At 35.6% G+C, this 17583-nt stretch overlaps 1 protein-coding gene and 1 long non-coding RNA gene across 2 annotated transcripts; one reads left to right on the forward strand and one right to left on the reverse strand.

Annotated features, from left to right (window-relative positions):
* Positions 1-1609: 1609 nt before the first annotated feature.
* LOC103134559 (uncharacterized) lies at positions 1610-4037 on the reverse strand. The gene is made up of 2 exons (XR_475847.2): positions 3718-4037; positions 1610-1705 (listed from the first exon to the last, which is right to left on the reverse strand). It is a non-coding gene; the product is annotated as an uncharacterized LOC103134559 (long non-coding RNA).
* An 84-nt stretch (positions 4038-4121) lies between these two features.
* LOC103134560 (ras-related protein Rab-22A) lies at positions 4122-13687 on the forward strand. The gene is made up of 7 exons (XM_007546845.2): positions 4122-4367; positions 4857-4936; positions 6657-6738; positions 10023-10094; positions 10353-10459; positions 10775-10884; positions 12374-13687. Exons 1-7 carry the CDS (start codon positions 4332-4334, stop codon positions 12469-12471), a joined length of 585 nt encoding a protein of 194 aa, XP_007546907.1. The 5' UTR covers positions 4122-4331; the 3' UTR covers positions 12472-13687.
* The last annotated feature ends 3896 nt before the right edge of the window (positions 13688-17583 follow it).

A 17583-nucleotide genomic window follows, 5' to 3' on the forward strand; every position in this document is an offset into this window, starting at 1 on the left:
GCTGAGAGAAATAGACTGCTGTATCTTGTCACATTTTTTTGCCCCAGGGAAACAAAGTAACATTTTTTATATGTTCTCCTTCACTGCAAAAACACAAACTAGTATTTTATCTAGTTTTTAGTGGACATATCTTGTTACACTTGAAATAAGAAAAAAAAAAAAAACCAAAAAACAGTAGATATAGGAGCTAGTTTTAAGTCAATAATTCTTGAATATTGATAAAAAAAATAAATAAATCAGGTCCACTGACAGATATTTTTCATTTATGACATCAGAAAAATTTCTTGCTATAAGTGAAAAATTCTACCAGTAGGACTTTTATGAATATTCAAGAATTGTTGACTTTAAACAAGCTTCAGTATCTTGCTGAAAAGTTACTTGTAAGTTCGTTTTGTCTTGTTTTGAGTGAAATAATATATTTGTGCCAGAAACTAAAGAAAAGTACTTGGTAAGATTTTTGCAGTGTTGAGAGGCAGAAGTGTCACAATCTAATAAAACATAATTTGCTTAACAAGTATGTAAAAATCTACAAATGGCTTATTTGTTGATGATGACTTATATAAGTATTAAAATTATTAACTGCAACTGGAGTCCAGTATGTGTGAAAGTCATGGATTCAGGGAAGTAATGGAAATTAAAAAAAAGTAGATTCAGAGCAGCAATGATGGAAAACTGCATTTCAATTAAATGTGTCAGTTTATGGAACAATGTTAGTGAAATAAAATAATCTAAATCTTTTCTGCATTTAGAAGAAATAGAAAATTATTATGATGAAGTGATATTTCGTTGAATAAGCTCATGGTTTGTTGTGGATTTTTTTTGTATATTTAAAATATATTTGTAATAGTTTTTTTAGCTGAATAGCTAATTTATTTTATGTTAACAGAGAGTAGATATAACTTTATAATTCTCTATGCTCTGTAAGTTGTTACAAGATCTGATCCAAATAGTAAACTCATCACTCTCTTCAGGTGTTTTCCCCCAGGCTTTGAAAACAGCAGTTATCAAACCACTTATAAAAAAGAACAATCTAGACAAATCACTACTGCAGAATTACAGGCCGACCTCTGACCTCTGACCAACCATTCATCAGCAAAATTATTGAAAAAGCAGTTTTTAAACAATTAACTAACTTCCTAACAATAACGAATCGCTTTGACTCCTTCCAGTCTGGTTTTCTTGCTCAACACAGCACGGAGACGGCCTAGTCAAAGTGTTCAATGATATCCATATAAATACAGACTGTGGGAGAACCACAGTGCTGGTTCTGTTGGACCTCAGTGCACCTTTCGACACTGTTGACCACGACATTTTACTGAATCGACTGGAGAGTTGGGCCGGACTATCCGGTCCAGTGCTCAACTGGTTTGAATCTTACATGAAGAACAGGGATTTCTTTGTTTCAATCGGAAACTTCTCATCAGAGAGGTCAAAGGTCACATGTGGGGTACCCCAAGGTTCAATCCTAGGACCCCTTCTTTTCAATATTTATATGCTCCCACTGGCTCAGGTTATANAGCACAGTATCAACGCTAAAAAGTTGTCCAAAAACAAAAGAACCTCTAGGCAGAATAAAATTCATTGTGTTTTTTTTTAAATATATTATATATTTAAATATATATGTCTATATTTTGTCATACAAATTTATTGATATACTTACAATCGTCCAGATCATCATGGCCATCTTCAAAGTATAAAGATAGACCTGCAACAATAAAACAGTAGGTGGGGAGTTGGATTTATAAACTAAATATAAACGTCTGGTGAGCAACAGCGTTGCATCAGGTGTGACTGACTGCATTTGATCTTTTATTGTGCCTACAATTTAAATTTTAACACACTTTATGATTAAAACTTTGGTGCATAAGATAATTTCTCTCAACTCAACATCTAAATTATCTTTTAGATACATAACTACACTTTTGCTTTACTAATTCATATTTTGTTTGATATATTTTAGTATACTTTGATATTACATTTCATATCAAAACATTTTTACTAAACAGAGCTCTTAGAATAAAATCAGAGGTTTTCAGGCTGAAGTTGTTTGGAAGATATGCAGTTCAAAGGTGGATAATTCAATTATGTGACAAGAAGATCATGGGATCCAGAATAATATTTAGTAGCATTATCGCAATTGAAAAAGCCTCATATCCAGTTCATCTCTCCTGTAATAAGAAGTTCAGTCTGCTTATTTATTTTTTAAATCCAATAAAGGAATTACACAGAGAATATATATGACCCATATAATTTATTCTGGCTTAATAAAATAACAGATATGCTTAAAAATGATCGAATAACCAAAACATTGAATCTTAACTGTTTTATCATGTCAGCGAGTGCAGCAAACACAATAATAATAATTTTGGATGCAGCATTTTATTAGGAGACCATGTATTCATGCTGAAAATTGATAATATATTGGAATAGTTGGATGGATTAACCGCCTTTAATACCCTCAAGTAATGTATGTTTATAGTAGCTGAGATTTTAAAACTAAATTAAGAGTTTCAGGAAACTTAAAAAAAATTGTAGTTTAGCCAATAATGATATAATCATTAAGATTTTCAGCAAAAAGCACTATTAATAAATGTTTCCCTACAAATAACATTACAGAGTGACAAGAAGAGAACCTGTTATAAGCCTTACAATTCATTACTTGTATCTACCAATTACTCGATCTAATTATTTATAAGAAACCTGATAATGATCTCAAAACTCTAAAATCTTTCTCAAAAACAAAAAATCTGTAGCCAACATAAAACAATGATAAAGAAATATTATCTGCATGAGTATTGATACAACCGACTGCGATATGTTTAACTACTTTATGCTATTATATGTTCCAAATTACAATGTTTGTCCTTTATTTTATGTACATGTATATTGTTATGTACGTAGCCTATTTTACTAATAAAGAACTACTGCTGATGGGACATTTCCTGCATTGACCAACACACTCTAAACCTACTGGATTTTATTGGAGAACAAATAAAAAATACGACTTTTTATACCATTCAGTAATAGAGACATCATAACACCAGAAAGTTCAAAGAGGAGCCCCGAAAAGGATCCAGGAGGCGAAGCCTGTGTTTACAGCTGTTGAGGCTAAGGAATGTGCTCCAGATTTAAAACACCCTAAAACTTGGAACGATGTTATGGAGCTGGTGTTTTACAACTTAAATAGAAAACGTTGCGATAGACTTTAAGGCACCAGCAATATACCCAACGACCAAAAACAAACAATACACTTTGTTATGATATATGGCAGGATTTGTCAGCTTATGGCTGACACTGACTGTGGCTACCCGGCTAACGCTAGCTAAGTTAACTCGATAGCATTTGCTTTTACAACAGGTCGAAAATCATCCAAACAAAAGAGATAATCTGTATTTAAATAAAACTAACTCGGTGATTTTATAATACGGCATTCTCAATTTGAAAATAAATTATCAAAGCACGCTTCTGAAACGACCCATTTCGACACTCCTGATTAGCTTTCGTTAGCGAATAGGCTAGTCTTGCTAAGTCTGCTAACACGGGTTGTCCAAGCCCTGCTCTAGAGTCGGCTTTCCTAATTTACCATTACACCAAACAAGTGGTGAAATAGTTACTGCAGTTCAAGTAATACATCTCTGAACAATAAAATGGCACTTTATCTAGAACAAAAAAATCCAAAAGTTTGTAAGAAAATATGGTTTAAAAAAGTGTTATTACCTGCCATCTTGAGTATCGGCTTGGCTCTGCGGGCTGCCTATCTGCCTTCTAATGCGCTTCCGACGACAGGGGTGCTTTTCATGGCAGGGGTGCCTTTTTCGATACAACACCGTCCGCCGTCCCGTTATGGGCTGTCACTCAAACACGGCAACAAACTACTTCCTGAAAGTACTTCCCGACGCTGCCCTTTACCGACTAATTATGTTTTAAACAACTACTGCTACTGTTGTTTTGCAGCTCTGGTACAAACTCGACATAACTGAGCAAAAACTGAGCTTTTCTTTGTGCGCCTTCAAACAAAAAAAGAGAGGCTATACAGTCACGTGACTATATGCCGTAGTTCAAGATGGAGCCTGCGCGACTCAGCGGCTTCGCAGTTAGCTAGCTAGCTACCTACAATAATGACAATATTTAATGAAATAGGAACGACTTCGAGACGTTTTGATGCGTACTGTGGGATTTTTTGCCTAAATCAGGATGTCCATTTACAGTTTTTGGTCACTATGAAGCTATAGTGTTTGCAAACAGAGACCACCTGAAGAATATTCAGATAAGAGAGAAGAGGAGAAAATTGTACATAACCTCAATCTAATCTCGCTTTAAGATACAACGACATGGCACTGAGAGAGCTGAAAGTTTGTCTCCTTGGGGTAAGTCACGGTGTCGATTTGTTTAACGATAAGACGTATGTATTTGTGATGTTCCAGATCTGTACTTACGTTTGTAATCAAAACTACATTCAATATGATCTGACGTGAAGGTTTAGCAGGTACACTTTAAACATGATTTTAGGTAATTAATCGTCTTGTATACTATTCAATTTGCCATAAATACTATTCTTATATGTACGATAAGCACCTTGAATTATCAGCCTGTATACCTAATTAATAGGTTAATGACACAATGAGAATATCAGGAAAAAAGAACGAGGACAGTCAACCAGCTAAAAATATTCTATCAGTAAAGACGGAAATAATCTGTCAGTAGCTTAATTTAAACTACTGACTTTTTTGCCTAAGGAAATAATATAAGCTCATGGTTCCTGTTTAATTCTCTGTAATGTAGCAGTCAAGAAGAAAATGCCACAAAATAGCTTTTGTCCATGCTTAATACAAACTCTCTTTGTTTTGTTTCTGCAGGATACTGGAGTTGGAAAATCAAGTATTGTTTGTAGATTTGTGGAGGACAGCTTTGACCCAAATATCAACCCAACTATTGGGTAAGTTTCCCCTGTGGCTTATATACTGTCACCTTTTTGGTGGCTTTGGCAGAATGCTTTCTTAAATGGTTGGTATTGATTTCAGTAAAAGCTGAGAAGAAGCATTTTGTTGACAGGAAATGGGGCTATCTTATTGTTAAACATTTGATAATTATTTTAAAATGATTGTTTGCCAAAGTCTTTATGACAATATGCAAGTTTTCTGTTTCTTATTAGATGCAAACTAGGTCAACTGGGTGTTTTTAAGTATAATTTTGATATTTAATTAAGAAAATAACTTAATAAGGCTATTAATAAAAATACCCCAAAACTATTATCCATCCACCCACTAGCTATGTAGCTAGCTACGTACAATAATGACAATATTTAATGAAATAGGAACGACTTCGAGACGTTCCTATAATGTGTTTATAGTTACAACAACTTTTAATTCTCATTTGGCATCAATAGAGTATTTTTGAATTGCTTTGAATTAAATTTATCTGAGATCAGGACATAAAAGTCACAGCCTGGAAAAGAGAAAACCAAATGTCCCTCTTCCCAGCATCACTTTTCATGTCATTTTGTGGGATTTCTAGGTGTTCCTAGATCAGAAAGAAATTATCGTCCCTCCAGTGTGTTCATGTGTCTGCTCCAGGCTCTCCACCCAGTTGAATGGGCTTGAGAAATCTCAAAAAGGCGTCCTGAAGAGATGCCTGAAACACTTGAGCTCACCCGTTTTGGTGCAGATGACCAGCATCATCCCACTTGGATGACACATCTCTTACCCAACCTCTGGTCTGAGTCTGACTTCTCTCCAGCTGATTTCAGCCATTTGTGTCCAGCATCATGAATCACTTGTCATACCATAAGTCATTGCTGGAATGTTGATAGACCAGAATATTGAGACGTTTGGCTTTCGACTCGTCTAGTTCATTATCTCAACAGACCACAGCAATGCCCTTGCTAAGGGCAGCTATCCATCGTCACTGTTCATAAAACAAAAGGAGCATTCCGTCTTTTCTTTGGTAAAAAATAATGGCCTCTGACTTAGAGCTGGCTTTAATTCCAGCTACTTGGCACTCAACTTCCTGTTGAAGACCATGGCTTGAAAATGCAAACACACATGACAACCAAATAATTGGTGAAAAACAAACACTCTGATCTTCCTAAAACAGCCTCCTGTCTAATACTACACCTTGAGACTATAAACGGGATCTGGAATACTGGGCAGTTCTGGGAGAGTCAAATCCGCACAGCGAACAAGATTGATTTTGTGCCAAGAATCCCAAGGTTTTTTTGATGTGCAGAAACTGGATACCCTATAAAATCCAGCTCTATAATATTCTCTGTCTACTAATTATTATAATTACAGAGTTATAATTATTAAGAGATCAATACTTGTAATGCTTCTAAACATTTACAGAAAATAACATCATTAATACATTTGAAAAGTCACAAAAGATTTTTAAATGCAGCTAAAATAAATGCCATCTGATCAACCTAGAAAAATTTTAAAACGTAATAATAAATTAAAATATGATGTTAAAAATGTTTTTTTTATTATGTACATATTGATCAGAAATTAAGTACAAATATTTCAAGAGGGTATAATAAAAAAATAAAGATGGTATCAACAGTTATCAGACATTTATTGACTTTATTTTCTTGAGCCTCAAAAATAAACCCATCCAAGATTTTCAAATTAATTTAACAATCATCTGCTCACTGTTTCCAACAGCGCATCGTTCATGACCAAGACAGTGCAATACCAAAACGAGATGCATAAATTCCTAATCTGGGACACGGCAGGACAGGAGCGGGTAAGTATTTTTTAATTTAGTTACTCTGAAGTTGAAGTATAACAAAATTTCCATGTATTTCTAAAGCAAGTGAAATAGTTATGTAGCTCTAACTCTGTGTGTGAGCCCCTGCAGTTAGCTAATTCTTCTGAAAGGGGGCAACATTTTCCTTTCTATAGAAGGAGGTCTGGAATATTTTCTGTGGTATTTTTTTTAAATCGGAGATGGATATTTGTTTTGTTTGAAAGCCAAATACAAATCTACCATATTTTGTACTTTGATGTTTCTGGTACATGTTTGTCTCAAAATGATGTCACCCCTGTCACAAACTTGACATTTGTTCATATATAAATGCATTTCTTTTCTTAAAATATCTTCTTGGAGGTTATAGAAGACATATAGAATAAAAGCAAATCCACACTGAAAGTGAAACCAGCCCAGTGACAGTTGTTTTTTTTTTGTGAAAGGAGCAGCTTTCTCCTTTGACTCACTGTCTAACTCCTGTCTCTCTGTGCCTTAGATATCCAACATCACTTCCCTTTTTTCCTCTGAACTTCCCTTTCTCAAGCTCAACCTTCTGCTATTGTAATGTTTTGTCCCCTGCGTCAGCGCTCTCCACAGAGCTGAGATAAGATACGGCTCGTCTTTCATCCTCCTTCCCTCTGGAGGATTCCTCTTCCTTGTGCTCTTCAGGGGACATCCGTGCAGACCTATTTAAGATAAGACAGGAGGATGAACTCAGCGTCTCAGCCCTGTGGCGTGTGCTGCTGTTTCTGGTGTATCTTATCTGACGCTTTCTGCCACTCTACATCAGACTGTCCCCTGTTTATGTTTTTTTACTTTTTAATTAGGGCTGCAAATTACTATTTGAGAAAGTGATTATTCTTTTGCTAATTCTGATGATTAATTGAATAACTAGATAAAAAAATTTGCTGCATTCTGCAGATTTTTACACAACAATAAAAATACATAACCAAGTAAATCAGTTCCTTTTTTGAATAAGAAAATAAATAATTTATTCCCTAAAATGCAGTGACATAGCATCCCTCTATACAGTCATTTGTAGCAAAGGATGCAGGATGTTTCAGCCCTATTTCTTATGCACAACCATTTCAACCTCTTGATCCCTTAACAAGTCCACATGTATAAATGTAAAAGAGTCAAATGCACCATGTGTTCCTGGGTTCCTGTTTCTACAAAGCGGCTGTGGTATCTAAAGGCCTTGTTTTCTAATCTCTTTGAAGCTTTGGCTCGTCAAAATCTGACAAATTGCAAGAAAGGAATACAAAACCAGCTGAAACATAAGTGCAGCAAGGGAAGTCTCTTAGATTCCCCAAGTTCAGCATTCGTATCTTAAAATCAGATCAGGCATCAAGCGACAACTGATCCCAACTGTAACCCACCAACCTTCCACCTCTGACTGCCCTGTTTCACAGAAATCAAGCGAAGTGAAGCCTCACATCCACTTGGAAAAAGAAAGTCCTTTTCGTACACCCAGCTTGTGGTTTCAGCTATTAATCAGCTCTGCCAGGGTATCACTGTAGTTGTTTTTTTTGCTTCTGTGTGGCCAGACGTCTGGCCTCGGTGTGATTGCTCTTTGGGTTCAGGCGGCGATCGACCACACAGGTCTTGCTGTGGCGAAGCCCCAACACTCGCCAGCGAAACAGACAGAGCTCTTCTCGGTGCCGCTGCCAAAAAATCCCAAGCTGGATTCCTGCTGCTAGACTTTAGGCCAGTAACAACTGTAATTATGGGGAATGTGTGCTTTTCTGAGGTAACATTGTCACTCTAAGACGAATGGTTTGTTTTGTTCTATTGTGAAGGAAAACTGAATTGCCGTACAAGCTGGGTCACCCAGGATTTCGAGTTTCTGGGTCGTTGCTTTCCAAATAGATATCATTAGCTGATGTGTGACACTTGAATCAGCTGCAGAGTTACCCGTTGAAACCAGAAGTTTACATACACAGGATAAATAGATTAACAAAAATTCTCACTGTCTGAAGGAAAATAAGACCAAACTTCACTTGTTTTAGGTCAGTTAGAATTGCTAAATGTCAGAATAATGAGAAAATACAGATATTCATTTATTAACGTCATTGTACATATTTTTAAGTACTTGATTGCATTGCCTTTTAGCTGTTTGACTTGAGTCATGCTTTTAGGGTCTCCTTTCCCAAGTTTCTCACAATAGTTTGCTGAAGTTCTGGTCCTAGTTCTGGTCCGCTCCTCCTAACAGAACTGGTGTAAGTGAGTCAGGTTTGTAGTTTAGTTATTAGACTGATACCAATATGTTGAAAATGAACAAATATTGTTAAATATCTTTTTACTTTTTATTCACAAGATCAGAAAATAAGTCATTGTTTTTGCTGGATGCTTCAACAGCAAAAAGAGTAAAAAAACCTCTACATACTGTATTAAAGGTTTTCTTTCAAGTGACAGTACTTTAATGCTGTAATGCTGAAAGTAGATAATACCTACCAACAATATGTAAGACACTTTAAACAAATCAGTCTTTTATTTCAGTAGCACAATCTCACACATCCAACAGAAAAATAGTAATTTCCTTTAGAGGAATCCAAACACTACGGAGCGGGCTTATTAATGAGGTCAGGTCTGAGCTGGGGAGAGTTTTATCTTTAAACACCAGAACCGGGGTAAATCAGAGTTTACACGTTCTGCACAGGCTGTTCTGATCAAGGAGTGTCTCCATGATGCATTTGGTTTAGATCAAATTTGTGATCGTTCATAAATGTCTACTTGTTAACATCTTTTGACACTTTCTGCTCCTTTTCCCCTTGATAACATCTGAACGTGTAAGGAGAAAGGACTTGCACTGCTTGACTTTTTAAAAACACACCTTTTTTGTGTTGATCAGAGTTTTATTTCACTTGCTACAGTCCAGCTTAGTCGTGTCATTTCTTTTCTGCGTCAGAGTCTATGAAAAACCACAATCTGTAGGAGGTAATCATGTAAAACTGCGCAGTTATACTGAACTGATATATTTAGCATTCGTATATCACAAAATGAATGACAGAAAGGAAATGAAGGTCCTCATTGACGCATCAGCGTCGATTGTTTGTAATAGGATTATTTACAGTCACATTCTTCATTCTAAATCCTTCTCACATTTCATTGGATTTTAAGCTATTTTCAGGATTGACGATGTCAGAGTATAAAAACGGTTTAAGCAGAGATTAAACTCACTGCACAGTTTAAACTCATCATTTATGTCGCTTCTCTTTCAAAGGTCCACACAGCATTGTTTATTTATTTTTTTTTAAACAGCGTTTCTCATCTTCCCATAGTTTCGTGCTCTGGCGCCGATGTACTACAGAGGTTCAGCGGCGGCCATCATTGTTTATGACATCACAAAAGAGGTGATTTTAACTTTTCTTTTTTCAACTAATTAGCTTTTTACATTCATTGCATTTGTGCGAAAAGAAATAAAAGTTCTTTAAGAGAACAAAACCTTGCAAACGATAACATTTTTGAAATTAATTTATGCATTTTGACATGAGAGTGGCACCAATCTGGTTCTTATAATGCTTCAGTTTTCCTGTTGTCCATGGAGACTGAACTTTATGCGCCTCTCCATGCATTTTTCATTTATAATAACATACTTCTTGTCTCATCAGGATTCCTTCCAAACTCTGAAGAACTGGGTGAAAGAGCTTCGCCAGCATGGACCTCCTAATATAGTGGTCGCCATTGCTGGCAACAAATGTGACCTGTTAGACTCCAGGTGAACTTTTGCTTGATCTTATAGTTATGTTTTAAAGTTATCTGATGATTATTACTCCCAATTCACAGCAATAAAGAAAGGGAGGCAATCACATTTCAAAAAACTCTCAATTTTTCCTTCAAAATTATACAAAAGGGATTTTGTTAATAATTTATTTCACTGTTATCTTCTTGAACATTGATAAACACTCTCCCTTCTCCATCTGTTAAATTGTGAAATCTTCTGTGTCATCAGAAAAAAAGAAGTGGTGCTTAGCGAGAGAATTGGTTTGCAGGTTGCTAAACATTGTTTTTAATATATCTCGTATGTTTACAGAGAAGTGCCAGAAAAAGATGCCAAGGACTATGCTGATTCCATCCATGCAATCTTTGTGGAAACCAGCGCCAAGAATGCCATAAACATCAACGAGGTGTTTGTAGAGATAAGTGAGTTTTCTGCTCTCCACCTCAGCATAACTCCTCATATAATTATTATTTTCTGTTTCTGAAAGCAGATACCTTTTTGAATAATTTATGATTTTTTTTTTTATAAAAAAATGTTTCAAGAGTTTTGTAAATAAGTCGACAAGTAAAACAAAAGTGAAATATATTCTTTTTGGTCCGTTAAAAGATTATTTACAGTCTGATATTTATATTTCAACCATTTCATTTGGATTTTACATGATAAACTAACACAATGTAGCACATAATTGCAAAGTAGAAGGAAAACTAATGAGTGTGGTGTGTATTTGTAATTAGTTCCTCTTAGCCAGTACTCAGATGGATGTATGGATCAGTGAGCATTCATTTAGTTCAGATTCTCCATTGGATGTAGGTCTTGATGTTAATTTGCTCATTCTAACATAAATTTGCTTTTATCTAAGCCAGTTGTGCCCAAACTTTTTGTTGTATGGGCCAAAATTGTCAAGAAAGAGTGGCCGGGGCCTAAAAACATACACTTCTTTTTTAAATGCTCAAAATAAATTTTATGTGCTATATATTAGTTAAAAGAGTAAAGTAGTTGGATATTTGTAGAAAATGTATGTGCAAATTATTGCAGATCAAAAAAGACATTTAGGTACAAAGTCTGCTTTCAGATAAAAGTCTAATTTATGGTCAATTACCAAAAAATAAGACCAAGGTGTAGTTATTAAAGAAAAATACTTTGCGTTGTCCTCTTCACCTTTACTGTTGTAAAAGTAAACAAAGACTCTTCCTGCATCAGCCATCTGTGCTGGTGGGAAGTGGGGGGGGCTCTACTGGCCCATGGGCCACACTTTGAACATCCCTGATCTAAAGCAATGGTTAGGGTGGTTGTTCTGCTAGGAGGTGACCTTTAACCCCATATTTTTGCAGCCTCTAACAGTTTTTCTTCCATAATTTGCTTTGTGTTATCAGAGCAACATCCCTGCTACTTCTGATTAAAAACATCCCCACACCATGATGCTGTCACCATCTTGTTTCACAGCTTGGGTTGTGTATTCAGGGTGGTTTGCAGTGTTGGTTTTACTCCAGACGTAGTATTTTACATGCAAGCTAAAAATTTACATTTCAGTCTCATTTTACTAGAGCACCATGCGGCTCGTTGCTTTGCCTGTATGTTAAGGTGGACGGTCATTTTTGTTTGAACAGCGCTCTCTCTTCAAAGCCTGGGATATTTTTTGGAAACCTATCCTGTCTGCTGTGTTAGTACCTTCACAGAACAGCTGGATTTATACTGAGATTAAACTAAACACTATTTAAATAACTCCACTTACTTATAAGGGGGATTCTGATATCAGATTTTTTTGCACAGCAAAACTAGCTAAATATAAAATACACAAGAATTTACTTTCTTGTAATTCTGCACTACTGATTATTGGTTTATTGCATACAATCTCAGTATTGTGACAAAATGTGAAGGCTCATACCAACATGTCAGTGTGTTTCCTTGCAGGTAAGAGGATCCCTGTTGCTGACAGTGCAGCAGCAACATCAGGCAAAAGTTTCAAATTGGGACGGCAGGTCTCAGAGTCCCGACGGACGTGCTGCTGATAATTTTGGTGGCTGAACTCAACGCGACCTAAGAACTAAATGTTACCCACCCCGCTATTCTCCTGGTGTGCTTCAGCTTAAAGACACAACACACTATAAAATGTTTTTTTTAAAAACCCCAACAAACACTCATATCTGGTCACTGAAGCTTGACTAGGACAGCAGCAGCCAAACCTTTTTTTTTTTTTTTTTTTTTGCAAAATATGATTCGTATTAAAAATGATTGAGGAAGAACTTTTCAGGTTTTAAACCAAACTTTCATACCTTAATGGTGATAAGTGAAGCTTTCCAGTGTTCTCCGTGGAAGTCACTTATATTTGTACACTTGTACATTTGTAAAAAAGAAAACAACAATATTTTCTGTCAGCAAAAAAATTAATGATGCATTGAAGTAATTTTTTTTAAAAGTTCTAAGTTATTTTTTTTAGGCAAAAAAAATAATCTCAGCTTCATGAAGGATCTCCACTTTGATGTTTATATGTAATTTATTTATATGCTCTTTTTATTGCGTGATTTTTTTTTTGTTCCAAACAAAGCAACCCTGCTCCCCAAACCCACCACATGTTCACTAGATGCAAACAACAATCATGCAGCAAACAATGCAGAAATGAAAGACGTGTGGGAGTCTACTTCCTTTACACCGAGGGAATACTTCAACATTTTGGTTGAAAGGTGATGGGACATTTACGCTTTGGTAAATGTCCCATTACTTCATGAAGTTTAATAAGTCCCAACTATTTTATGTACCTTGTCTAGAGTGTGGACTAAAATTAGAGTTGGTTTGCTGATGCATTATTAGGACAGATGCAGGCTAACCTGCGTTAAAAACGTGTGAAGTCAGTGTGCATGCCTGTTAGAAGTCCTTCTTTGAATGGCTGTTATTCTTCTCTCTTTGGCTTTGAAGAATAGTCTCTTTGGCACTTGTAAGGTTCCTGGGAATAATACGTTATTACTGTAATTTAACCTCTTTGATCAGAAGAACCTCACATGCAGCAGCTCTGTGTTTAATCAGAGCTTTAAACAGTGGCTAATTATTCTGTGTTAACGCCGCCATCTCCTGCCATCTGTTCTACATTTCCTCATTATAGTCACAGAAGACGCCCTCTGCTTCACATCCCCGTGCTAACTGTTCATCCTTCTTTTACTTTCCAAACTGTTTAATGGGGAAAGTTTTTTTCACTGATTCTTTAATTGTCCAATAAAGATGTTTTCATCCTTCCTTTTTTTTTTTTTCTTACCTAATCAGCACTGCCTTGCATGTCCAAGTGCTGTTTTACTACTTGGCTTGTGATGAAAATACTGAGATCTGGAAACGAGGCCTCGTTTAAAGAAAACTTTTATTTTAAAGCTCTGATCTCATATTAGCAAGTGAGAAAGCTTCATCAGACGTGGGTTTGCGTTAACAATGTTGACCCGTCACTGAACTTTGATCTGTATTTGACTCTAAATGACTGTGGGCTTGGATTTTCTTTCTTTCTTTTTTTTTTACTTTTTGTGCCTCATTCTTCTCTAACACCAGGGCCTTGATTCTTGCTTTAATTGTTGCACACAATATGATTTTTGGAGCCTTTTCTTGTCCTCTGCATGAATTTAATTCTGAGTTGCAGTGGTAGAGTAATTCACCCTTTCTTCTAGCATGAACTGGACTCTTTGTATGTCCACAATTTGCTTTTTAGATCCAGTTGAAACTGCAACTGAAAGGGAACAAATGTTGGAATATTGAGACGGAAGCTCGAACTGCCTTTTTTCCCTTACTGTCAGTGTAAACCGCTCTTCCTCTTTCTCTAAGAGTTTAGCATAGATGTTGTATTGTGGTGTTTGGTCTATGTTTTGCTCAGACATACAACACCCTTCACACTTAATGACACTGTTGTAGAAGGAATAATTCTCATTTTTGTTGCATTTTTTTTGTCATATATCCAGTTGTTTTAAACATTTTTTTTTCTCTGACTTATACTTAATTGGCCGGTTTAAATAAGTAACCATTTTGTTCTAGCTATTTTCTAACTTGCAAAGACATGAGAACCTGAAAAAAAAAACACTCCTACTTGTCTTGTTTGTCTATATCACAATTTTGGCAAATATGCAGAAAAGGGACAGCACTTTAGTAGTATAAACGCTGCACTTTGGTAAATGTCCCATCACTTGATGAAGTTTAATAAGTCCCAACTGTTATATGTACCTTGAGTTTTGTTTCTTTTTTACCTTTTAAGATTTTGGTGCCAAAGTCATTTTAGCACATTTACCCATCTTGACGATGTGATATGATTTACAGTTTCCTTATAACCCATATCTTTTCTCTGATTATTTCAACGGCGTGACATTAATAATGCACCAGTTTTGATTTTGTTGTTGAAATTAACAAAAAGTCTTGGGCTGGCCCTAGGAATCTGACCAACATGTAACATGTTCATTTTACAGTGTAGATATCAGCCATCAGATTGCACACAATTTAATTTCCTTACTCTTTATTTGCAAACACAATATCTCTGTACACCACATTGAGTACATATATCAGCAACTATATTTAGCTTTTTATTTTTTCATATTGATTGTAGCAAAATGCCTAAGACTTGTTTGCAGTGTGAGGCCAAATATGTGAAAAGGGATTTTTTTTTTTTACTAATAAAACTTATTAAAAAAAAGACAGAATGAGTATGTTCTTTTTTCAAATGTAGTTGTTCATACTCAACAGAAATGTCTCCATTAGCCTTTGGAATACAGTAAGAATGTTGTCAGCGGTTTATTGTGTTTAGTTTTCTGCCAGCTTCTAGGCTATATATAAATATATATATAAAGTATAATATGACACTTGAGATGCGTGTTTAAGTGGCAGAAGGTTTTCAACACACTTTAAGTCATGGGGAAAAGTCAAAGCAATTATAGCTCTCTCCACTTACTAACACCCATTATAAAAATGTCTAAAAGCCTTTTAGATAAATTATTTATAGCAATAGCACAACTTCACACCAACAGATGCAGATTCTGCAGTCTTTCAACACTAAGCTCAATCATTATCCTCCTTACTGTGCAACAGGTGGCAAAATAAACTTGGATCCATCTCTAGACAATTGCAGACAAGATTAATGCACTCCTTTTTTGTTTTAAACAGTCATTATGAAGTCTAACCACTGCAACAAGCAACAAAGTATTGCTTCTTTTTTTTTTTTTTCTTTTACAATTGGGACTGATTAGCATTTCAAAAGCTTAAATAATACCTCAACTTTGACCCCAAACCCCAGAAGAACTGAAAAGACGGCTTCAGGGATTCAGAGAGACCAAACCATCTCGTATCCCTGACTCCTTCGTCTCTCTGCCCGACTTTCAGACAAATGAGCTGCAAAAGCAAATGAAGTGGATTAGCAGTGCTTGCTAACAACTGATGTTGTCATCCAGGACATGATACTGTTTCCTGGAAGTGGAGCTGCTAGAATGTCAACCAGTAACTGGGTTCAGTCTGAGGCTTCATCAAATTTGTTGCAAGACTGACTGCTGCTGGAGATCTTTCCTTCTCCACAGCATCACCATCCACAACAACTCATGGAAGATGCTTGGATGACATGAGTTATGTAACTTTTCCTTTGGGATTTTAAATTGTATGCAATCTAAATGCCACATTCTCTTGTCTTTCCCATTTTGAAGAGTGGCTGAGAGAAATAGACTGCTGTATCTTGTCACATTTTTTTGCCCCAGGGAAACAAAGTAACATTCTTTATATGTTCTCCTTCACTGCAAAAACACAAACTAGTATTTTATCTAGTTTTTAGTGGACATATCTTGTTACACTTGAAATAAGAAAAAAGAAAACAGTAGATATAGGAGCTAGTTTTAAGTCAATAATTCTTGAATATTGATAAAAAAAATAAATAAATCAGGTCCACTGACAGATATTTTTCATTTATAACATCAGAAAAATTTCTTGCTATAAGTGAAAAATTCTACCAGTAGGACGTTTATGAATATTCAAGAATTATTGACTTTAAACAAGCTTCAGTATCTTGCTGAAAAGTTACTTGTAAGTTCATTTTGTCTTGTTTTGAGTGAAATAATATATTTGTGCCAGAAACTAAACAAAAATACTTGGTAAGATTTTTGCAGTGTTGAGAGGCAGAAGTGTCACAATCTAATAAAACATAATTTGCTTAACAAGTATGTAAAAATCTACAAATGGCTTATTTGTTGATGATGACTTATATAAGTATTAAAATTATTAACTGCAACTGGAGTCCAGTATGTGTGAAAGTCATGGATTCAGGGAAGTAATGGAAATAAAAAAAAAGTAGATTCAGAGCAGCAATGATGGAAAACTGCATTTCAATTAAATGTGTCAGTTTATGGAACAATGTTAGTGAAATAAAATAATCTAAATCTTTTCTGCATTTAGAAGAAATAGAAAATTATTATGATGAAGTGATATTTCGTTGAATAAGCTCATGGTTTGTTGTGGATTTTTTTTGTATATTTAAAATATATTTGTAATAGTTTTTTTAGCTGAATAGCTAATTTATTTTATGTTAACAGAGAGTAGATATAAGTTTATAATTCTCTATGCTCTGTAAGTTGTTACAAGATCTGATCCAAATAGTAAACTCATCACTCTCTTCAGGTGTTTTCCCCCAGGCTTTGAAAACAGCAGTTATCAAACCACTGATAAAAAAGAACAATCTAGACAAATCACTACTGCAGAATTACAGGCCGACCTCTGACCTCTGACCTCCCATTCATCAGCAAAATTATTGAAAAAGCAGTTTTTAAAAAATTAAATAACTTCCTAACAATAATGAATCGCTTTGACTCCGTCCAGTCTGGTTGTCGTGCTCACCACAGCACGAAGACGGCCTAGTCAAAGTGTTCAATGATATCCATATAATTACAGACTGTGGGAGAACCACAGTGCTGGTTCTGTTGGACCTCAGCGCAGCTTTCGACACTGTTGACCACAACATTTTACTGAATCGACTAGAGACTTGGGTCGGACTCTCCGGTCCAGTGCTCAGCTGGTTTGAATCTTACATGAAGAACAGGGACTTCTTTGTTTCAATCGGAAACTTCTCATCAGAGAGGTCAAAGGTCACATGTGGGGTACCCCAAGGTTCAATCCTAGGACCCCTT

Source organism: Poecilia formosa, unplaced genomic scaffold (genome assembly GCF_000485575.1).
Source record: "Poecilia formosa unplaced genomic scaffold, Poecilia_formosa-5.1.2 Scaffold18, whole genome shotgun sequence".
NCBI lineage: Eukaryota > Metazoa > Chordata > Actinopteri > Cyprinodontiformes > Poeciliidae > Poecilia > Poecilia formosa.